Genomic DNA, 23,757 nt, shown 5'->3' on the forward strand with positions numbered 1-23,757 from the left:
CAAGATCAAATAGATGATGAGGACCAACAGTAGCGGGATGATGTTGATGAGGGGAATCATTGATTTGTGGTGCCTTGATGTCTCTCTGCTCGAAGATCTTGAACTTTGTGACTTTTGTTTCTGTGCTGTTGATGTTGGTCTTGCTATTAAATCCAGATATAATTTCTTATAAGTTTGAATTTTTATTCAGTTTCTTAGCGGTTTGAACTTTTATGTCTGGTTACTATTCTTTTTGTATGGTGTTACTTGGTAATAGAGAGGAGGTATCCCTGTTTTTTTTTTTTTTTTTAAAAGGTGTGCGGAGATGGCATCAATCTCATCTTTGCTCCATCCTAAACTCCCCCGCCCCTCTTCATCCTCGGCAGCAACGTTATGGGCATCCGACTGGTCACTATACTCTGCCAACACCAACTCCTCAGCAGAACCTCCATTTGATAACTCCGTGCAAGAAATACGAAACCTTGAGGGGAAATAGCCATTACTCCAGAGACCTCGGGCTCTGAACTTCACCAATGTCAGGCTAACGACAGACAGTGTGGGCAGCGGCTAGCTCACCAGAGCTGGGGCAGCTCTTACTTGGGGCATCATGGTTCAGCTGATCCCCCCATTATTCTGGAAAATGAACTTCGTCTTGGATACCAAATACTATGCTATCTTATCCTATCCTATGGTGTCAACTGAGACTGATCCTATGGTGGCAAGAAATGAAGAAGAAGAAGATAATCAATATATAGAGGAGCTATTATAATTCTATACAAATGACAAATCCGGAGTAAGCAAACTGAACAGAGAGAAAAAAAATATTGAATTTGACGAAGAAGAAAATCAATTCGAAGCAAACATTATCGAGAGAAATTGAGAATACTCAAAATATACCTCAGTGGCGCTCTGCTGCTCCTCTGCGTGTGCTCGCGGCAAGGCTGCAGCTCTGCCGGCGATCCATTCCACGGCGACACGCCCTCGCCCTCGCGGGCAGCTCTCCTGGGCCATGCATATGCATGGCTTCTGCTTCTGTGGCCTCGACTAGTTTGTGGGCTCAGTCATATTGTAGAAGTTTGTGGTCTGCTTCTGCTTGAGAATATGGGCTATCGATCAATCGGTGATGGGCCAGCACATTTCTAGCGCATCAAGAGTGTTTTGTGGTCTGCTTCTGCTTGAGAATTCACGATGCTAATGTTGCTGGTTAATAATAAATAAAGTTTTGGTCTATGCATGACGTATATACGTATAGCCAGTTGTGTGCGTAGGTATGTATGACCTGATAGATCAAGGGTATGTGTGGTTGTCTGTATGTATTTTCGTAGAGCTACAACGTATATCTAGAACGAGTAGAAACGGTCTAAGTAGATATAGTAACTCTAAAAAGAAGAATATTTAGTTATTTATATGGATGTATGCATCACTATAGCAGATGAAATGTATTATCGGACTAGACTCTAGAGAGAAACTCAATTCGAACGTATAATTGTATCTGTGGATGCAGAAAGAAATAATACATATAGATAACAAAAAATCTTCCCCGCAAAAATATATTCACAGACATAATCAGAATATCCTTAATACGGGCAACTAAACATACCTAAAATGTTGATCATGGACCAGATCCGTCAATGCATTGACGACGGACCGATCTCTAGATGCAATGAGATGCATGCATGCGTCAGTTCTGATGGACTTCACCGCGCAAAAAATAATAAGATCGATCGTACCGCGCAAGACTACCTGCAGGAAGCGGTCAGTCCAAACAACTCTTTAAACTAAACATATATGCAGACAACCAGAGACGAGACTACGCGTTCAGCTTAGAATTAAAAGACACACGTTATCTAGTAATTGCAAGTTGCAGTCCATGGGCCACTGGCCATGCAGCAAGCGCCAGTTGCTGCTTAACAGCAAATAATGTTCATTTCTTCGTTACCGCGTAAGACAACAAATAATGCATGCATTTGAGGATCTCTGAAAAAATTATTTTGCTTCTGTACAATTATATTTTTTTTGTCTGAAAATTTTTAGAGAGATACATGATAGTATCCTCTGCACTGCAGTTTTTTTCTTCAAAAAATTTCATAGCCATTTTGAAAGTTTTTTGAATTTTGAGAGTGCTGGAATGCAATATTTTTTTATTTTTAAACATGTCACCATTCTAACATGCGACAGATGATTCGTTATCCTTCCAACAGGCGACACGAGTCTAGATTTACAATTTATCAAAAAGAGTACATATATTTTCAGTTTTTATTTAAAAAATAAAAAAATCATCAGGAATTCAGGATGGTAATGTTGCTGATTAATAATAAATAAAGCCTTTGCCATGATCGGGGCCGGCCCTTCTGGTGGCTGCCCTGGCCCCCTAAAATTTAAGGTGCTCTTCTATATAGGTATATATGTATATTAGTTAGTTGTTTTACGTTAATAGTATGGCTAGTCTCACTATAATATCTTATCACGATAACATTTGATTAATTATATTTTACATATATTATTTATTTATGTATTTAATTTTTCTAAGATTATACTTAATTTGGATCCTTCTTTTTTCTATTCTAATCCTAATTTTAATTATTTTTAATTTTCTTTTATTTGAACTATTTATTTATATATTTTGTTTTCCAACCCGTATGAAAATCGAACTGCTAATTTTTCATATTTTTTAATTCCGAATTTAACTATTTATTAATCGTATTTGATACATGCTCTTTGGTTTAATACAGACCGTTTGATGTTCATGACAACGAATGGTCTAGATCATTTTTCGATTAACATGATAATTTAGTGACCTTAAGAGTGAATGTGGATTATCTTTTTAATATTTAAATAATAATATAATAGATTACTTGTAACCCAATAAAGCACAACAATCTAAATTCCAATCTGGCGGCTACACTTAAATGATCGTGCATAGGCTTTGGCCTTTGGCCGGCCCAAAAGAAGCAGGTTTGATGCTTTGGTTCCTTCGTAGCAGGTTAGTAACATCCCAAATTAGCAATCCTCTTGCATAGAAGATGAGATCGCTTCCTCTCGTGTAGTTTTGCTTACTTTGTTCGACGACGATCGGATTCAGCAATAAACACAGTCACAGTGACGTCAGTGACTCAGTGTAAGCTGAATAGCCCTAATCGATGACTCGATGACTTGGCAACTTTATGTATTAAGAACAATTTAGTGGATAAGATTGATATTGATACTATTACCAATGACTTCGCATCTAGAAATGTTAGAAAAAATTATTGAAGATGATCTCTAGAAAATGTTTAAAATTAGTGCTTTTTTAATATACTTTAATTGTTTATCAGAAACAATTTTTTAATACACCGATTATTATCTTTATAATTTATATATTAATTAAAAATTTATCTTTCAATTCAATAGAGCTGTTTTTAGTTTCACAGCGGGTCACTAAAATATCTGGACTGGCCCTGGCCATGATGTGTGTGCATACGTATAGCGAGTTGTGTTCGCAGGTATATATATGACAGCGGTCCAACTGCTGACCATGGGCGAGCTCCGTCAATGCATTCACGACTGATGGATCCCTACATGCGTCAGTTCTGATGGACTTAAATCAATGGAGTATTTGTGATTGCAGCTAGCTGCTGCTTAACAAAATAACATTAATAGATAGATAGTTTCTTCGTTACCGCGTAAGACAACACAATGCAGTCTAGGCCTGGCCTACTTAAGTTGACTATATTGCCAAGTCAACGCTAAGCTACTGGGACATCTCCTCGTCAGCCAGCCAGGCCCAGGCTATAGCTGACTGGATCTGAATGTAGACAGCCAAATGCAAGCAAGTCGCTCGTGCAGTGCAGTAGCATCTGCAAACCAAACTGTGCGTGCGTGTGCGTGTGCGTCAGGATTATTACTTAATGGTCAATTATACGATCCTTCACATGCACCCGTTGCAATTCTGAAGATTGTTGGCATGTCTCTGTCCCTGGTTTCCTGTATTCTGTTCTCTGAAAATTACTTGTTTCCTTCCTCCATCCTTTCAGAGACGGAGCTAGGTGGTGGCTAAGATTGGCCATGGCTCTCCTAGATTCAATTCTTTTTAGTGATTACTTATTATCAGTAGTTAATTTGGCTCATGCACCATTATTAGCCCTCCTATCTATCCATAGGCCTGGAACGGTTATTATGAAGTTATGTCTCTAACTCCCTTAGATTTCGCTCAAGCTCCGCCACTGCATCCTTCCTTCCTTCAGGTTTCTAGCTCCACAAACTGCTTGCTGCTGCCTAACTCTTTGGGCAGTTAGTTAATTTGTTCTTTCTACAAGGTAAATAATCGTGGCATCTATGATCCATTTGCTGAATTAAGTATAGCACTTTTCCTAGCTTATAAATTTCCTAGCAACTTCTTTTTTTTTCACAAGAAAGCAAAAAGGTGTGCAGTGGTGCACGCTTCGGACAGATAGAGCTTTTTCTGAATTGATTTTTCTTCCCCTCCTGCTTTATTCAGCAGGCATAGTACACGAAACCTAGTTAACCTACCATTCGAAGATTAGAAGATATAAAGAAAACGACTTGTGCCTATCTTGTAGTTGTAGTCATGAACACATGATCTCATTTCTCGCCCACTACAATTGCAAAGTGCATGTGCTTCTGTTCAAAAGGAGAAAAGGGGAAAAAGGGAAGAGTTGGCATTTTCCTAGAACTATATCTGTAGTGCATCAGTGGCGTTTAGGCCAATGACACCTTCACATCTCCTTCTCTCTCCTGGTTTTGTCAACTCAACAATCGATCGCTAGCGTGCGTTTTCAGTAGACTTCAACTATATGCTGTTAGGCAGTCACATTTCCCCACTTTTATAATTTGCCTTTCCTACCGATCATGGATCAATATATGAAACACTATGCTGATACAATCTTTTAGTTTTGCCTTCTGCAAAATGTCGACTGTGAGGTACAACTACAAGTGATGGAGCTAGCACTATTCCCAGTTGGATAGCTACAGATGCAGTGCTTGGATCACTATAAATCCTTGATGTTCTTTGCTTTGGCCATTGCACAGCACAAGTTCAGCTAAATAACGTCTGGTGAATGAAATGGTCAAGTTTGGATTAATCGATCGGTTGAAGATAAAAAAGAGTCTTTTTACTGGTTTTTTCTCTGTTCTGTCAATTTATTCAGTCACCATCGAAGAACGGTTCCACGGCTGTTACTTCGTGTTTCAGCGGTCGTTAGGATGAACTAACTGTCAAGCATGGACATCAAATGAAGCTGACAAAATGAAGGACGAAAATAATTATTTTGACCACGATTTGAAGTCACATATCTGACTTCAACAAGTAAGTCTGAGAAGATGAAGCGATATTTGCTTGCATCATGGTCGTTCGATCGCTTGTCAGTTTGGTGTCTGTATTGCACTCAACTTATTAGGTGAGATGACCCGAGAGGACAACAGAACAAATTACTAAAAATGATGATGCCCACTACCCATCCTTAATGTTTTTAGAAAGTTTTCTCAGCCTAGCTTGGTGTTGGGTCCAATTCATTTTATTTCATTTAAAAAGATTATATTTCAATTTACTCCAAAATTTGCCTCAACCCAGGGCGGAAGATATATGCTGCAATAGGAGACTTCGTAAGTCAAATGTTGCAAGCAGAAGTCTGTTAACTACACATCCTTTCTACAATGTGTGAACACATCTGAACAAAAAGAGGTGATATAATATTTGGGTTCATGATGTAACACATGGTTTTAGATTTGTCTATATTCATGCACCAACGAAAACGCAGTGTTTCATTTTGACACTTCAGAGAAATCAACAAAACGCAATTGTTTGACACAGTCTAACACCTGCAAGTGCTACCATTGTCAACCTCTAAAGATCTCATGACTATCTCCTCTGCAGTCTATGCCCTTCTCTTTCTGCTTTTAGAATAAGAGGAAAAGTACTTTCGAAAATACAAACCATTTACGATTTGGTAAAAGGAAGCCCTAGTTAGCGTGACTAGCCAAACGAACCGATGGCTCTTTGGACCAAGTGTAGCCACATGCCAACAATCCTCAAGTCACTAAAAGTTGTTCTTTTTCTACAACCATTATTGTTTGCAAACAAAAGTTTGGGTGTCACTTTTTTTTCGAAACGACAGTACAAGTTCTGCCGATTTTATATTAGAAGAAGAAAATTGATTCAGTTTGTGAGAGAAATAAGATCCGAAAACTATACAACTACACGATGACAGAGACACGATGACGGAGATAACTAATCACTACTCAACAAAGTTCTGACAATGGAGTCCAGCGTAGGCCATCGTTGCCAAGCTCGCCACTCCAATGGCACAACAGCTCTGACTTCACATAGTGGACCCCTGTTGAAACTTCAGAGCCTCTGCCAGGCAGCTCAAAAAGGGGGAGGGACCTCTAAGGCGACGCCTCAAGAGAGGACGCGACGTTGAATACGCCGTCGTCGCCCATCCGAAAGAATGGACATGAGTTTTCACTTGGAGAGTCTCCCATGGGTGGTAGGAGGCACCACAACAATACCTTAAAGGAGGGGAGTGGCGTCGGAGGGCGTCGCCATTGTCGGCACCAATAGCAAGCTGGGAAAGACTTTCACCCGGAGCCTCCCACCCACCAACCATGCATTCGAACCGGCACAACGCAACCGCCAAAGCCACGTCGTCAATGGAGCCGTCGCCAACACCTCACACGCGTACCACCCACAAGGGCACCACTAGCAACTAGGCTCCCCACGGGACGAAACTGGTGGGAAGGAAACAGATCGGCAAGGGGAGGAGCCCAATAAGCATCGAGCGACCGAGACGGGGGGAGCAACATGAGGCAAGGAAGAACCCCACTGCCATTAGATCCGCATGAGAGGGCACCAGATCTTGCCACGATGACCTTCGACGACCACCACATCGGGCACCAAAGACATTGGTGCCCACTGAAGCGCCGATGGCAACAGCCAAGCCGCGAGGCAAGGAGCCTCCGCGCACCACTACCGACCACCACATGAGCCACACCAACACCATATCACTGTCACTGCCGACCTCCACACCAACACGCACCGTCGGCCTCTGCACCAACGCAACACCGTACAACCGACCTCCATATACATCTCCTAGCAACTGGCGACCAGCAACGACTGGTGGATCCCGCCAGCAGTGCATGAATTCGGCCACAGACGCACAAATCCAACCTACATCGTGTGGATTCGGCCCACCGACATCAGAAGGAGGATGAAGCTGCACCGCGAGACCGCCGGAACCAAGAAGAGGAAAAGGAGGAGGGAGAGGAGAGGAGAGGGATAAAGGGCGTGACGGGGGGCGCTTGGCCCCACTGTTGACCGCCGCCACCACCGCATGGTGGCAGTAGCGGTGGCGGCTGCACCGAGCGTGAAGGTGTGCTTGAGGGGCGACGAGGCCAATTCACACTCGAGTCACCCTGAGGAGAGCGCCGTGAGGGCAGTTTCAATTTGGAAGATAAATTCCAAATACCCTTGGTGTCACTTTTCATCAGCAAAAGAAGTTCGATTAGATTCTTGAAACAAATTTTCATTTTGTAATGCTCGCTAGCCTACCTATGAATGACAGGCCATCTTAATATTTCTACTTTGGACTATCAAAACATACAAATTTCACAACATCTCTACACAATTTGTAGAACTATTGTCTCCTTCGGAAAAAAAAAAGAAACTATTGTCTCCCGCAAAATTCCTATGAAATTCCAACGTGTATGACACAATATTCAATTCAATGTTGAACGCGTGATTTTACTGTTAAACACAAGCAAATTTGGCACATTAAGTGGTTCCACGTGTCTTGTAAAAAAGGAAAACAAATACAGTTAACCTATCCAAATCAGTATATATTTTAGGTCTGTTTGTTTGAATTTTTCTAAAAAGTTGTGCTTTTAACTTGTCTGAAAAATTGCTTTTGAAAATAGATTGTTGATTTCTACAATAAATATTTGGTTTCTCAGCACATAGCTTCTCAGAAAAATATATCTCAGTGAACTTCTCAGCTTTAGTTTTTTTCCTCAGAAGAAAGCTTCTGACTTCAGAAAACAGAAACCATTTCTCCAGAACCCATTTATTTTAACTTGTAGCTTCTGATTTCTACCAGAAGCAGAATCAAAACAAAAAACAAACAGGAACTTAGTCTTGTGCTGCTCTACACGCACCAGTTTTTCAGACATGCTTTTATATGTATTTCTGCAGCTGGAGGAAGATTACTAACCAATCCAATGAGAGTGGTACATGCAGTTTGCATTTTTAAGGGATTGAAAGGTAAGCAGAGCTTAACCTCCGGGGTAGGCCACATGCAGATACCGGAGACTTTGCCGAGCTCTCTCTCGGTCTGCACTCGCTTCAGTTTTCCCGCATACTTATATCCCCCCCCCCCCCCTCCTTGACTTCTCCATTGGCATTTCCGACACTTCTTCTTCCTCCTCCTCCTTTTCCCCCGCCCCTGTAGAGAGAGAGAGAGAGAGAGAGAGAGAGAGAGAGAGAGAGAGAGAGAGAGAGAGAGATGGGGAACATCTGCGGCGGCTCCGGGAAGGCTCATGTGGCGGTGGATTACAGGTCATCCAGCCCAGGTGAGGGCCTGCTTCAAGAACCTGTTTTTTAATTCCTTGTCTAGTGATTTTTCATGTGATCGTTTCAATCCCTGGATCCTGCGAGGTGGGCCTATCCTGGGCGAGGAATTTCTTGAATTCTGCTCAAGTAGTTGGCCTTGTTGTAACAAATTCACCATGGTTTTCTCAGCAAAGGAATCTATTGTTACTTTCTAAAAGTTTCAATTTGCAGTTCCCCTAGCTGAAGATTCAGGTTTTGTTTAGAGGTGGTAACAGAAAGTTCAGTAGAAGTAATTTTCCTAGTTTAAGAATGACTGGTTCTTTGAATTAGCATGGCAGATGGAATTTGTAATGAAACCAATACTTCCTCTTCACTTCTACCCCAAATTCCCTATTATTATCCTTGAAAGGGAAAAAGGGCAACTTTTTACTGAATTTTCCATGTTCTTCACAAATTTCCTCCCTAATCAAACTCAGGAATATTTGGATAATTGTGTAACAGGGACAACAATGACCTCCAAGACAAGCGGCAGCATAACCACCAGCAACAGCACCACGGGGAAGCTCTCCTCCGTGGGCAGCAGCTTCATGGCGTCCGCCGGCAGCTGCAGCACGAGCGGTGGATTCGACGAGGGGAACAAATATCCCGAGGGCCAGATCCTGGAGGCGCCAAACCTCCGGACTTTCACATTCATCGAGCTCAGGGCGGCTACCAAGAACTTCCGGCCGGACAGTGTCCTTGGTGAAGGGGGCTTTGGGAGGGTGTACAAAGGGTGGGTGGATGAGAAGACGATGAACCCGGCGAGGAGCGGCACCGGCATGGTTGTTGCGGTCAAGAAGCTCAACTCGGAGAGCATGCAGGGGTATGAGGAATGGCAGGTAAAACCTGGTCTTCTTTTCTTTTTTTAAATAAATCTTGGATTGTAGGACGCCAAATTGATGAGCATTAGGTAGAGATCTTGACAATCTGGGGTTTTGACTTAGTTTTGCTTGCTCTTGATGATGGTACTTGGGACCAGTACAAGCAGAAGAATTCGTATGAGCTTAATCTTGTATTAGTAGCTGAGGATACAGTTCAAATTCTGGTGATACTGCACTAATGGACAGCTTTTAAAAACACATACAGCAATGTGGAAGATTCTCCTGGCCATTTTATGATTATAGTTCTTTACGCTTTGTTTAACTTCTGATGACCTGGCTGTTATTTTTATACATTTGTAATTGGTAAACTAATTGTTTAATGGGGCTGCGTTATCTTGGTAGTGCCAATGGTCCAGTGCTGACCAGAACCATATTATTGAAAGTGCTATGGTACTAGACTGTTCAGTTGCTGATTAGAATAATACAACTAGCCACATGTTTATCACAATGCAGTTGCTTTTTGTTTGGTGAGCTGTGGCATTTTCAGAAAAAGACACGATTTCAGCAATGTGCCACATATCCTTGCAACTTTTGACCACAATTGACTTAATTCTCTTACTTTAGTCTAACAGTGTCTTCGCTCTGCTAAATATTAACTAGCATATCTAATGGACATTTCTCAATGTCTACCTGCAGTCGGAAATAAACTTTCTAGGAAGGCTCTCGCATCCGAACCTAGTCAAGCTCTTAGGCTACTGCTGGGAGGACAAGGAACTTCTTCTCGTGTATGAATTCATGGCTAAAGGGAGCTTGGAAAACCATCTTTTCAGGAGTGAGTTCTTACTGCCGATCATTTGTATTACCCTAGAAATGTCCTGGATGGAGTTTCTTACATATTTTACTGAACAAGTTTGAGTATTTACCTTGCTTATGCACGCTATATTCCTTACTCCTTAGCCTCTGCAATACCTCTGTACTAGGAATATAGGATACATGTGGTGGCATAGCTTTCTAATGGTCGAATTCTAAAACTGCATACATATAAAGAGTAAATTTCAAAAACCTATAACTATTTTGATATATGTTGCAGAAAACTACAAATTCTGGTGTCCATTTAAAAAACCTACAACTATTTTGACACATGTTGTAAAAAACTATAACTTTTTCACCGTGAGCCCTCTTGTCATCCTCTATGTCATGTAATAGGAGCATTAACCATGGGTCCACCTGTTGCTAGAGGATGACAGGTGGGTCTACGGTGAGAAAGTTGTAGTTTTTTGCAACATGTGTCAAAATAGTTGTAGGTTTTTTAAATGAGCACTAGAAGTTGTGTTTTCTGCAACATATGTCAAAATAGTTGTAGATTTTTGAAATTTACTCACATATAAATGCATGATGTTAGTCTCTTGGGGGCAACTACTTGACTGAAAAATACTGATAATGGAACCAATTGCATTTCCTTTTAGGAGGATGCGCCCCGCTGTCTTGGGAACTGAGGCTGAAGATAGCCATTGGTGCAGCTCGAGGACTTGCATTCTTGCATGCATCAGAAAAGCAAGTTATCTACCGTGACTTCAAAGCTTCTAACATCCTTTTGGATGCAGTAAGTTTTGTGCTATTCAATATACCTGTTATATCTTAATTCTCTATTAAGGTCAAACACTGAGTGTTCTTTTGGCAGAACTATAATGCAAAGCTTTCCGACTTTGGCCTTGCTAAGCTTGGACCAACTGGTAGCAACTCACATATCACAACTAGGGTGATGGGCACAAATGGATATGCAGCTCCAGAGTATGTAGCTACTGGTATGTGTGCTTATGACTCCCACCAGCAGGCATTTCTGATCTGATGCGGCTTCCCTGCAATGAATTGTCAACATTCCATGTGCTAGTTATTCTACATATTGAAATGCAAATATACATTGTAATGTTGTATAGGTTGGGTTGTCTCCCACAAGGACACAGTATTATCAGTCTGCAGACCTTTCCAAATTAGTCTTCAGGTCATTCTCAAGTCACATTTTGGGTGCATCTTCTCTATATATTTGACTTGATCATAAATTTAGAATATTGGCTACCAGAAAATACAAATATTGGACCATGGATGTAGAAAGAGAAGTCTGACAGTGGAAACGAATATTGCCTAACTAGAAAGGAATCAATTTCTAGAGTAATGGGGCACTAGCTAGTCCATGACAGTATAATGCTTGTGACTATGGATGATTAGCACTTCCTGCCCTTAAGTGGATAGATAATCTGTCATAGGGATTTATGTATGGCCATTCCTGTGCTGACACTTTCCACCAAAAAAAATAGAAAAGATGATAAGTATGTGCAATCAATTGTCCCCATTCATTCCAGCTGTATTTACAACTAGTTCTTCCCATCTGAATGCAGAATATGTTACAAGTTGCTACTTACAGTTACTTTCTTAGCTGTTGATGATTGTTCTGACTGCATGCTCTAAACATGTCCAGGTCATTTATATGTCAAGAGTGATGTTTACGGTTTTGGAGTCGTGATGTTGGAGATGCTGTCCGGTCAGCGAGCGCTTGATCCCAACCGTCCAAATGGACAACTCAGCCTTGTCGACTGGGCGAAGCCCTACTTAGCTGACCGGAGAAAGCTTACCCGTCTCATGGACCCCCGGTTTGAGGGTCAGTACAATTCCAAACAAGCCCTTCAGGCGGCGCAGCTGACCCTGAATTGCCTGGCCGGCGAGCCCAGGAGCAGGCCTTCAATGAAAGAAGTCGTCGAGAAGCTTGAGCAGATCGAATCGATGAAGAACCGGGCAAGGGAGGCAAGAGGGAGCGGTTCACCACGAGACCGCCACCAAGGTCGCAGCACGGTGCAGCAGAGGTCGTCACCTCACAGTGGTGCCCGCCGTGGGTCGAGGGCTAACGGCCATGCCACGAAGGCGCGGTGATCCTGGTGGTTGAAGCCGATGACAATCCTTCCTGTACATGGCCTAAATTTTTTGTCTGATGTTCTTCAGTCTGTGATGCCTGCTGCTGATGTTGTTGTCACGAAGTTGGTCTTGTCCAATCATGATTAGTGTAAAATTAGCAACAAAGAGGAGTAGTTGCAAGTTGTAGCGAATAGAAATAGAGGGAGGGAATAATTCCTCAAAATGTCTTCAGCTGGACCATGAGTGCATGAGTATGAATGTGATGCTCCCTGATTGATTATTCTTTGAACGGAGCTCCTGATTGATTTGGTGGTGCAGATACTTATATTTTCAAGAATGGTGATGATGCCTGCCGAGTTCCAGTAACTTAATGTAAGAACACACAGATAATAAATTATGGAAGTAATAAAATACCAGTCTCTCTCCCCTTCACTGAAACGATGCGCAAGTCTTTTGCGTGTCCTCGAAAAGGAAAGAAAAAGATGTAATAAAACATTGGGGCTGTCAGCACACCAAATCCTGTGGATTCTATGCACGTATTGACCAAGTAATAAAATGCATGCTGTCTGAACTCTACCTGGCGAGTTGGCCGCCATTTTGACGAAAAAGCAAAGGTGCATGCTCCATACTCCTGTCTCCAACCTGCCAACAGACCCATCCAGGTCCAGCCATCATCGGAATTCAGATTTCGGAGCAAGCAAACCGTGATTGGAAGCAAGACTTAGAATTGAGATGACCAATATTATTGCCTACCGAATCTGTGACCACTTTTACCTCGCTATAAGGCTCTGTTGGTTTTTTATTCCGATTATGAATTTTAGCCCCAAAAGCAAATGATCACAATATAAAAACTAATTCTCACAATCCACAAATCAAGTTATACTACAAAATACCACAATATATATTTTGGTGGGAATGAACTTTCGTAGAACCTACAGAATGGACTTGATTCTCATAATCTAAAGCTAAAATAAACAGACCAAATCTTACTATTTACTGTAAAATAAGGTTTGACGAGCGTTTAGACTCGGATGAACAATACCCACCTTTTTTCCCAATTTTTCTCATTTCCTCTTTCTCTATTTGGGCGGTAGAGTTGTCATTCTCCAAAAAATTTTAAAAAAATTCTATAGGAACTATAATTCATGATGAATCTATTTTAAAAGGATTTATCTCAATACCCTTGTAGATTTCAAAATAAAAAAAACTCCAAAGAGGGCTATTTTTAGAAATTTTAGCAATTCTTAAGGATTAAAAAAAATCCAAAAATCTAAGAAAAATCACTAATATTCCTCTCATGTGTCTTAATAATATGTAAAATTATTTCCAACCCTAGATTACTTGGTGAAAAAGTGAGTTCCTATCATTTCATGTGATATTCTCTTTTTAATTCAATTTGAATTCAAACATGCACAAATTCATCTAAACTCTTATGGCATACATATAAATATGAATGTGCACAATTTGGGGGGGGGGGGGTGACATCAAATAAAAAAAGAAATGTTGGCAACCAGACAAGTACCTGCACAAAATCATCCAAACTCTTATGTAATTTTGTGCACATTTATCAGGCCATGAGGTGGACAAACACCAAAATATCCTTCGGCCAAGAAGATGATCCAGATAACTTCGTACGGTCAAGTCGGTTCCTGATAGTGGTCAAACCTACGATAAATAACTGCAGGGTTACCTGAGTAGACTCATATACTTTGTATATGTATGACATAAGAGTTCAGATCAATTTGTGCATGTTTGAATTCAAATTGAATTAAAAAGAGAATATCACATAAAATGATAAAAATGTATATAAATAGATTATTGCAAAAGAACTCACTTTTTCACCAAGTAATCTTGGGTTGGAAATATTTTTAGATATTATCAAGACATATGAGATTAGTGAAATTTTGATTTTTGGGAATTTTTTGAGGCCTTAAAATTTTCTAGAAGTTCTAAAAGTAGCCCTCTTTGGAGTTTTTTTTTTTTTTATTTTGAAACCTACACGAGTTATTGAGATGGATCCTTTTAAAATAGATTCATTATGCATTATAAGCCCTAAAGAAATTTTTTTGTAAATTTTAGAGCACGGCAATCCTACTGCTCGAATAGAGAAAGAGGAAAGGAGAATATTTGGATAAAATATTGGGTACTGTTTATCCAGCCTAACCGCTTATCCGAGACAGCCAGGGACAATGACACCTTACCGCCTAAGAGGGCAATAAGTCACCTTACTGCCTTATGAGAGAGTGATAGCCATCTAATTTTATAAATCTTTTTATCTGGGATATATTTATTTAATTATTTATGTTAAAAATATCAAAAATAAAAAACTCGTAAAATCCATATGAAATTCTTTCACTCGCAAAAACAGAAAAAAAAATCCAAAGTCTCAAAAGGGCCGAAATCTTACCTCGGAAGGGAATTACTGGCCTGCACAAAACTGGGCTGTTTAGTGATTCGGACCGGCCCATAAAGGCCCACTTGAGGCCCATCATAGTAATCGGCCCAAGCCATAAAGGCCCACGAAGCATGAGGCTAAACATGCAATTATGCAGGTGCCCCCTCCCGGTCCTCGGAAATAGCAAAGCGGCGCGCGCCCTTCCTTCCCCTGCTACTCCGGCGAGAGGCACAGCACAGCCACGAGGGTTGCTCCGGCCATGCGGGTGCTCCCCCTCGCGCTCGCCGACGCCGTCTTCTTTGGCGTGACCGCCATCCTCATCTACCTCTCCGGCCTCTCCACGTGTAATGTGCCCACCGCTCTCCCGAGTCCTGTCCTTTTTTCGTGTTCCAGTTGCGTGTGGTGTGGGAGATCGTGACGCGGGATTGGTGCGTGCAGATGGCAGCGCTGGGGTTTCGGAGGCGGACTTGGCGGCGCTCGCCGCGCTGCAGGGTGGCTTCAGCAAGTGCGTGGTACGGTCTCGCTGCTCTGCCTTGTCTGTTAATTTCTCTCAACTAATTAGGATTCAGTTGTCTTATATTTCTGCCCATCTGATGCTGCATTGCGATCTCTGGGGTCACTAACTTATATTTCTGCTTTGGTAGATTGGCAGGGTAATTGCCTCAGAATTCTTGAATTTTTGTGACAATTGTTCTGAGGTTCACTGTTTAGGGTATGGGAAAGCATAGTGAGAGTGAAGCTTTTGTCTTGGGACGAATACAAATGTTTGGGATTATCCATATTTATGTTTGAGTGGCAACTGTTGCATAGATTTGTAGTGATTAGCAACTTGAGGGTCTTCTGAATATCTTTACTGTCTTAGTTCAGATAAATCTTACTTGCTTAAGAAATCGCAGGATGCAAATGGGCTAGGACTGAAAGCGGTGGGTGGAGAGGACTACTGTCGAGTTGCGATACAATACCCAAGTGACACAGTTTCTAAGTGGGTAAGTGTGTGTTTGCTCTGTCAGGCGAATTTCTTGCTTGACGCAGGCCTTCCCTATTTCAGTTGTAAGAAACAACATGCAAAATGCATTTGGTTCTGCACTTAATTATGTTTTTAAATCCTTACTGCATGTGCAACCAGCAAATATAGTACTCTATTGACTTCCTCTTGTAATCAGGCTTGTCTGCCTGATGTTTACAATCATTTTCTTAGTTCTTATGTACTGATATTTGCAGAAAGATCCAAAAACTGGAGAGGCTGAAGGTTTATCATTTGAGTTCAATCTGTGCGAAGCTGTTGCCTCATGGGAGCAGGTGAGCATGCTTTCTATTGATAAGTCTACGTGATTTAGTGAAGCCAATGAATCCCAACATCATATCGTGACGCTTCGAAAAACCATATGGCGAGTGCAAGGCAACATTAGCATTGTCCACCAAGTTGTAGGCTCATCACTTTCATCTGCCCCATCTAGAATAATAAGCATCTTAACATAAACTATGCTGCAATGTTGTTCTAAAGTTTGTCACGGTTACACAATGGTCACTCAATTGTTTTTTTCCTAGGTTCGAAATAGTACAACAGTACTCACAAAGGAGTACATTGATGCTTTGCCAAATGGCTGGGAGGAGTATGCATGGCGCAGGATCAACAAAGGAATCCTTCTGTGGGTAGATATAAATCTTGCCATTTCACCTAGACTTAAGTGTGGTTAACTCCACCAATAAATTACTAAGCACATTTAGTTCTGAATTTGCAGGAACAAGTGCCGGAACAGAACTCTTTGCATGCAGAAGCTCTCGTTAGTTCTACCTGAGACATCACCATATATGCCTCGCCAATTTGGTAGATGTGCTGTTGTTGGGAACTCTGGTGATCTTCTTAAAACTAAATTTGGGGATGAAATTGATTCTTGTGATGTTGTCATCAGAGAAAATGGTGCACCCATCCAGGTTTGTTAAAGATACATGTAGTCAGTTTTCCCCCCTGCACTTGGATATGCCCCGACTCCTGTCCATATTGCAGAATTACACTGAATATGTTGGTACCAAGAGTACATTTCGCCTTCTGAATAGAGGTTCTGCAAAGGCACTAGATAAAGTTGTTGAGCTAGATGGTAAGTCTGACGTCTACCTTTCTCCCCTATCAGTGAGATACCAAGGTGAAAAGGCGTACTAATTTTTATGTCCGTAGAAACAAAAAAGGAGGTACTGATCGTTAAGACGACAATACATGATATCATGAACCAAATGATTCGGGTAATTTAGCTATCGTGCTTTAGAAACTAGGTCACCTTGACTACATGTTCTGTGTTTTCTTACCTGGCTGCTGGAAATCTTGCTATGTAGGAACTTCCGATAACCAATCCAGTATACCTCATGCTAGGCACATCATTTGGTTCCTCTGCTAAAGGAACTGGGCTTAAAGCTCTTGAATTTGCTCTCTCCATCTGTGACAGCGTTGACATGTATGGATTTACAGTAGACCCAGGTTACAAGGAATGGTTGGTCACTATTGATCTTGCATGCTAACTGTAAAGTGTGTTGACCTGCAGTTTTGCTGACAGTTTTATTATTATCTTTCAGGACAAGGTACTTTTCAGAGTCCAGAAAGGGACACACTCCACTACATGGTAGAGCATATTATCAAATGATGGAATGTCTTGGTGTAAGTTTCTTACTTGCCCTAGTCTTAACTAACAAAACTGTTTTACATCCCATGGAGTGTTTAAAGATTCTGTTGTTACCCATGACGAGAAGGCGTGTTGATGCTAAAAAAATCATGTGCAGCTGGTAAAAATCCACTCACCGATGCGAGGTGATCCTGGCAGGGTAGTAAAGTGGCTCCCAACCAAGGATACCATTGAAGCTGCAAGAGTTGCTTCTGAGAAATTATTGAAGTAAGTTTCTGGACCTTCCTTTGTTTAGGGAGCTGCACAGGAACCTTAGGGTATTTGATGTTGTTTTCTTATCTGCTTGAATGCTTGTATTGTAACTGACTTTTTACTAATTAAATTAGCTAGGCAAACTGTCATTATGATGGTACCTTGTGTCAACGTTGAAATTTCTTTGCAAATTTCGTTGCAGGAGACCTGGGGTTGGAAGCGATGGCCCTCTGGGCACTTGCACCATGGTAAAGAAGCGCGAGAAAGGGAAGGAACCAAACAGATCTGGTCTCCGAGATGCTGCCATGAAGCACCTTGAGTACATGAAAGGTGGCACCAGGTATCCCCTGGATAGGAATGCCGGGGGTGGGTACCTCTGCATGATCAACGATAGATAGGAGCAGAGCTGTTCAAATTCCATTGGACGGCCTTGAAGACGACGATGACGAAGCACAGCATAAGTCACGGTAGACGGTACCCTTAAGCGGCAATCCACATGAGCTCGTTGGTGCCACGAGTTATTTGGTGTCAATTGACGCAGTGTGCCAGCTCTGAAGGAATTTCGGAGCTCGTCTTTTACAGAGCAGCGGATGGCTGAGATGCAGTTTTGGTGTGTGAGTGACCGCAAGTGTTTGCAGCTTGTGTAAAAGTTTTCAGATCATGTTTGTGTGTGTAACGAAGGAACAGATAAGAGCAACCACCCTGCCTGCTTATGTTGAGCTTTCTGAATTTGTTTGCCAGTGGGGACATGAACAATTGATTGATTTTTAGTGAAATTGCATTCTGGAACTTGTTCGTCCCATATGGGTACCCGATCGAGCGTTATCATTCCCGACAGCAGATGTGTGAGGAGATTGATCATGTCCCTTCTTGCCCGAACACAAACGAAGAGGAAGCACACCCTCCAGGCCATCGCCGACGCCGTGAGGGACCATAATTCATTGAAGAAACACCCCCTCAACACCAGCATTCGCTATGGGAAGCATTAGCATCAATTTGAAAAGATTGTAAACAATATGATAGCGAGAAGTCTTCTTTGTTACATGAAAGCTCAGCCAGATTCTTCACTTTTCTAAACATTTCATCTTTATGCATATTAGAAGCAAACATCTGTAGTTGCCAGAGAAGCTGCAACAATTCATCATTTGAGCCATAATCGTATTTTATTCCTTGAATTCCTGAAAGTATCAAACAGCCGAACTAATCTATTTTGAGACAACAATTAACAATGATGTGAATGACTATTTCTAAACAGACTAAAAACTAGCATACAAATTGACCATGTGCAATTGGACAATAGGCATAGGGGATTTACCGTGACTATGATGTTGTCGCCGCCTTGCCTCGCCGGGATCAGGCGCCGATTGGGATGGAAGGGGCCTTTGTCAGTGTCGTGCGGTCAGTGCCTTGTTGATGGTTAGCAGGTTAGGGAGTAAGGCACTAGGCCAAAAAGATAGAGAAGATGGGCCAATCGGCCTGAGAAGAAGGAAGAAAAAGATAGGCCACCTATGAATCTCATCTTGTTAGGTTAGAGTAAATCCTTGTGTAGTTAGTTTAATCTCTCTTTTTTTGTCGGTACTGTAACAAACCGATTGTAGCACAAGTCACTGCTTATATCATTGGCTACGGTAGCATTGACCTACTATAGCAACAGTAGGTCAGTTGGTTTACTATAAATAAAGCAGCACCCCTCCCACAATAGATATCAATTCAGAATAGCTTCAATCCAATAGAAGCAGTAGATGCTGTAGCAACTATAGCCTTTTTAGGGTGTTTGAATAAACATCAAAAACTATTTTGTTTATCAGCAGAAAAGAAAAAACTCCTTCTGAGAAATTCATGTGTCCTTGTGTGCTTGCGTGTGTTCTTACAACCCACCTCTCGTAGGATCGATTGCAACAATTGGTATCAGAGCAAGGGTTGATCGATTCCGACAATGTCAGCTCCTACGGGTGGTGTGACTTTGAGTCCCCAGAGGTAGTTCAACAGCCGTAACTCCCCATCACTGCCGTCACGACGCTTGCGACAACAAGACGTCGGTGGTCGCGATGTGGCCGTCCAGCGTGTGGTCAAGGAGGTTGGTGGCGTGTCATACCCGATCCTCACACGGAGCAACTACGTCGACTGGAGCCTGCTCATGAAGGTCATGCTACAGCCTCACGGCCTCTGGAACGCAGTGGAGTTAGACGATGCGGCATTCCAAGAAGATCGCATGGCGCTGGAGGTCATCCTCCGTGTCGTGCTCCAAGAGATGATTGGCACACTCGATGTCAAAACGAGCGTCAAGCAGGCTTGGGATGCCATCACGTCGATACGCGTCGGTGACAATTGGGTCAACAAGTCCTCGGCGCAACAGCTACGGAAGGAATTCGAGGCAATTTTGTTCCGTGACGAGGAGACGATTGATGATTTCGCGATGCGTCGCTCTGGCCTCGTCACCAACCTCGCCACCCTCGAAGACACGATGGAAAAACATAAGGTGGTAGAAAAATGTCTGTGAGTAGTCCTCAAGAGATTTTCGTAGATTGCTCTATCCATCGAGACTCTTCTCAATCTCTCGACGTTCACACTAGAAGAAGTAACTAGGAGGCTAAAGGTGGTGGAGGACCGTCTCGAGCCTGAAAGGTAAGGAAGATGTCATTTTGGATAACCATAAGGACACATCTGATTGTCTTTGCAAGGCATCGAAAAAATCATTTTTCAAAAAACATCGTTTAGGGCCTTAAAATTGACTCGGAAGATTCAGAAACCGTTTCACACATGATTTTTCTAAAATCAAGATCCGCAAATGTGCTTGAAATCTCATTCTACTCTAGACAAGGGTAGTTCTGCTGGTCTTTGTGACATATTGAAGAAAAATATATGTTTTTGCGGGTCGACTTATCAAATTTTCAACGCACTCCAAGAGGAAGAGAAAAATTAACATCAAGTATTTGCCTCCTACCACAGAATATCAAACTTTTAGGTTGTCAGAACTCAGAACATATCTGCACCATTCAATCTTCCTGAGCTGGACTTTGTTCCATGACTGAATATTACTGCATTACTGATGCCTCTGATGTTGGCTCCTTCATACAACCTCAAGGCATCACTTGGTTGCTCAGGTGTTTGTTTTTTCACTCACAAGCAGCTGCTAGGCATTGTTCCTTGTGAATTTTTTTTTTTTTTTTTTTTTGTACAGTCCTACTCCTTGTGAGCTCTAGCCAAAATTTTTGGAAAGGGCATGAACGTTGTGCAAAATTTGGAGAATCTTTGGCTGTTTAGGACCAAACGTTTGACAAATTATGAGAAGAAAAATGCTGTATCCTACCGCTTCATTATAGGAATTGGATGCTTCTTTTGTGGCTTCTACAAGATATTTCCTGCAAGAGTGGTGAATATGTTAAGAAGGCTCTTTGTTGAAAACAAAAGGCACTCAACATATAAGATCCGTCTTGAGAATAACAGGTGCAACTTAAATCAACTATCATATTAACTTTAAAGATCGAATAAATTAACTTTACCTGATCCTGTGTAGTGCCGGTACTGTTTCCTTGGTGTAGGTGTCACGCAAGAGATGATGCTCCAGGTAGCTAGAACCAAATGAAACAAAGGAAGTATAGTTATTCAAATCTTTTAATCCTTTAGCATTTGGAATAAAAAAAACATGTTGTACAAGGGAGTATCAAATACGTTTAACACAGTAACTACAACTGTTATCCTATGGCCACAGACGCGGGTGCCAACCTTAGTTTAGCGTTCATTGTCCGACACCTTTTGATAAGCCAGATCTTCTTCAGATCATCCTGTTAGCCAATAAACGAGGCAGCTTAAGCATTTGCACAAATAATATTAACAATATGAAGAGATTCCATGTTTTCTTCAAAGATGTGGCATCACAAAAAGGAATATTAGAAGGCTTACAAATTGGTGCTGATGTTCCAATTTCTTGTCTTTAACGAATTGTGTAAGTGCAGCAAGAATTTGCTCCAGGATCTATTGAATTTTGAGAACCATAAGTAATTAGTTAGAGCTCAATGAACCTGTGCTAAGATAAAGTAGGCTAACTGCTGAAAAAATTAAGCAATTAGGCAACATCTACACACATACATTATAATGTTCAGCAAATTTCCTGTCCATCAACGCAAGATCCTCCAGTGGAAGTGCCTCTTCCTTTTCTATCTCTTCAATGATTAACTTAACCCTGTCGAAGGGGAAGAGAAAATATTGAGAAATGCTCCTCACAAACTCCCGTTCAACCTATCGCAGGCTCACCATTACTCTTTAATTCCAAATAAGATGGAAAATCGGGCACAAGATAAGCTAGCTACATGAATGGATGAGCTTGCCCCATAGAAGGGACAGTGAGATGGTATCAGTACTAAAAATGTGCTCTGAACAATCTGAGGCAAAATGTAAGACAAGAAAATTCACCTTTCTGGAAGCCTGGCACTTGAAATTTGACTGATTGATGATGAATCTGCAGCAATAGTAAATGTTACAATGAGACAAAATAATTCCCAAATCAAGATTTTTTATTGTGTTTTGTTCTCTTAGTTGAGCTACCCATGATATATTGCATAAAATGGAGAGGAACACTGGGTGAAAACTTGTAGCTGTAGATCATAAAAATAATCTCTATTCACCCACAAGTTTCAGTAACTGACCCCTTTCATCCATAGCAAATAGATCAGCTAAAGCATCACACTTGGATTCTAACCGGGCCTCGATCTCCCTAGCCAGAGTTCTCTGATAATCGATCATGTCCTGCAATGCATACCAAAGTAGATGCTTTCAAAGTTAAAACGACCAATTTTGAAAGAAAACAATTATATCTCTTCACTCTCTGACCAAAAGGATAAAACCCATTATAGTTAATAAGTAAACACTAAATACTTTCATATTTGACAAGGAACGTATAAGAATTACATCTGTCACATCGAATAAAGTATGAATTGACCTCTTAGGAAACAACAAACTGTGCTTGCGAAAGGATTCAAGGATACATACCGCAGACATGGCTGGCTGCTCTTGCTGCACCTGATAGAGATAATCAGATGTGATTCCAAGAAATCGATCAGGAACACCACCAACTCCAGGTTCAACTGGCTCCGAAATGCCACTACCATGGACAGCACCAACAGTCACCGCACTAGAGCTCGAGCTGGGTGTGGCACTCGCCATAGTACTATCAAATGAGTTCTTGATAAAGTGCTCAGCTTTTGAATCTCCTCCACATGCACCTCCCCGTCCTGCGAGAGCAGCGGGAGCCTCAACCTCTGCGCTGCCTCCACCACGACCAAACGGTGCTTCAAAGACTCGTACACCTGAATCAGAAGTTCAGAACCGACAAAGTAAGCTCGGCCACCAGATACCATTTTTGTCAGATAATTCCCTGGTTACTATGGCAACTAAATGGAATCCACATTAAGGAATTCCACCATCTATTAATCAGCAATGCCCAGCTCACATTTCAAGCTCTATCGGCACCAACCAAAGAAAAATGAGGACTTGTAGGGAGCATGAGAGAAGCAGAACCTGTGGGGAGCAGTTGAGCTTCTTGCCGGCGCCTGCGCCACCTGCCGCGTGGTACTCCTCCACCATGGCCGCCACCTCCGCGTAGACCGCCTACCGCATAGCACCAGATCTGATCAGAACCCGAGCAAACCCTAAAAATGCAGATCCAACGAGCGTGCGGGGGGGACTCACCAGTGCCTCGAGGTAGAGCGCGCGCTCCGCTGCAGCCTCCTCGCGCACCTGCGGTGGCACAGATATAGAGAAGCAGTGGTAAGGACGGGAGGCGGGGAGCGGACAGTGAGGGAGGCGGGGGTGGCGGGTGCGACGTACCTGGAGGAGGTCGGAGTGAGCGGAATTAGAGAGGAGGGAGGCATCAGGGGCGAAGCGGTGGCGCTGAAGCTGCTCCACCAGGTGCGCCACCTCCGGTGGCGGCGGCGGGCTTCGACATCGGTGGGCGAAGAAGGCCACGACGAATTGGTTGGCGTTTGAATTGTGAGATCGCGGTAGGTTCGTGGTCGTTGGATCGGCAAATGGATGTGTGAGATCGCGGCCGGCTGATTCGTTCAGCCCGAGGAGCTTTTCAACTCAGCTGGCGATCATCCTCCTGGCCACAGAGGCGAGGAATGCTGAGATGGCAGGTTACGTGGCAGCATAAGAGCATCTTAAGAGAATAGCTATCACACATGATATCTCGGTTTGTTTTTGTTAGTC

General features: G+C 42.2%; 2 protein-coding genes and 1 pseudogene across 2 annotated transcripts; 2 read left to right on the forward strand and 1 right to left on the reverse strand.

Moving 5' to 3' along the window:
- Nucleotides 1–8,357: 8,357 nt before the first annotated feature.
- LOC133918228 (probable serine/threonine-protein kinase PIX13) lies at nucleotides 8,358–12,577 on the forward strand. Its single transcript, XM_062361987.1, has 7 exons — nucleotides 8,358–8,418; nucleotides 8,451–8,541; nucleotides 9,023–9,399; nucleotides 10,078–10,213; nucleotides 10,848–10,984; nucleotides 11,063–11,186; nucleotides 11,858–12,577. The coding sequence occupies exons 2-7, from the start codon at nucleotides 8,475–8,477 to the stop codon at nucleotides 12,304–12,306; spliced, it is 1,290 nt and encodes a 429-aa protein (XP_062217971.1). The 5' UTR covers nucleotides 8,358–8,418; nucleotides 8,451–8,474; the 3' UTR covers nucleotides 12,307–12,577.
- Nucleotides 12,578–14,853: 2,276 nt separating this feature from the next.
- LOC133918230 (sialyltransferase-like protein 4) lies at nucleotides 14,854–18,339 on the forward strand. Its single transcript, XM_062361989.1, has 12 exons — nucleotides 14,854–15,027; nucleotides 15,122–15,195; nucleotides 15,580–15,669; nucleotides 15,905–15,982; nucleotides 16,232–16,332; nucleotides 16,426–16,618; nucleotides 16,692–16,782; nucleotides 16,860–16,924; nucleotides 17,015–17,169; nucleotides 17,252–17,333; nucleotides 17,456–17,565; nucleotides 17,753–18,339. Exons 1-12 carry the CDS (start codon nucleotides 14,943–14,945, stop codon nucleotides 17,946–17,948), a joined length of 1,320 nt encoding a protein of 439 aa, XP_062217973.1. The 5' UTR covers nucleotides 14,854–14,942; the 3' UTR covers nucleotides 17,949–18,339.
- A 124-nt stretch (nucleotides 18,340–18,463) lies between these two features.
- LOC133918233 (AUGMIN subunit 4-like) lies at nucleotides 18,464–23,192 on the reverse strand (annotated as a pseudogene).
- Between the last annotated feature and the right edge of the window lie 565 nt (nucleotides 23,193–23,757).

This window comes from Phragmites australis, chromosome 5, assembly GCF_958298935.1.
Source record: "Phragmites australis chromosome 5, lpPhrAust1.1, whole genome shotgun sequence".
Classification (NCBI taxonomy): Eukaryota; Viridiplantae; Streptophyta; class Magnoliopsida; order Poales; family Poaceae; genus Phragmites; species Phragmites australis.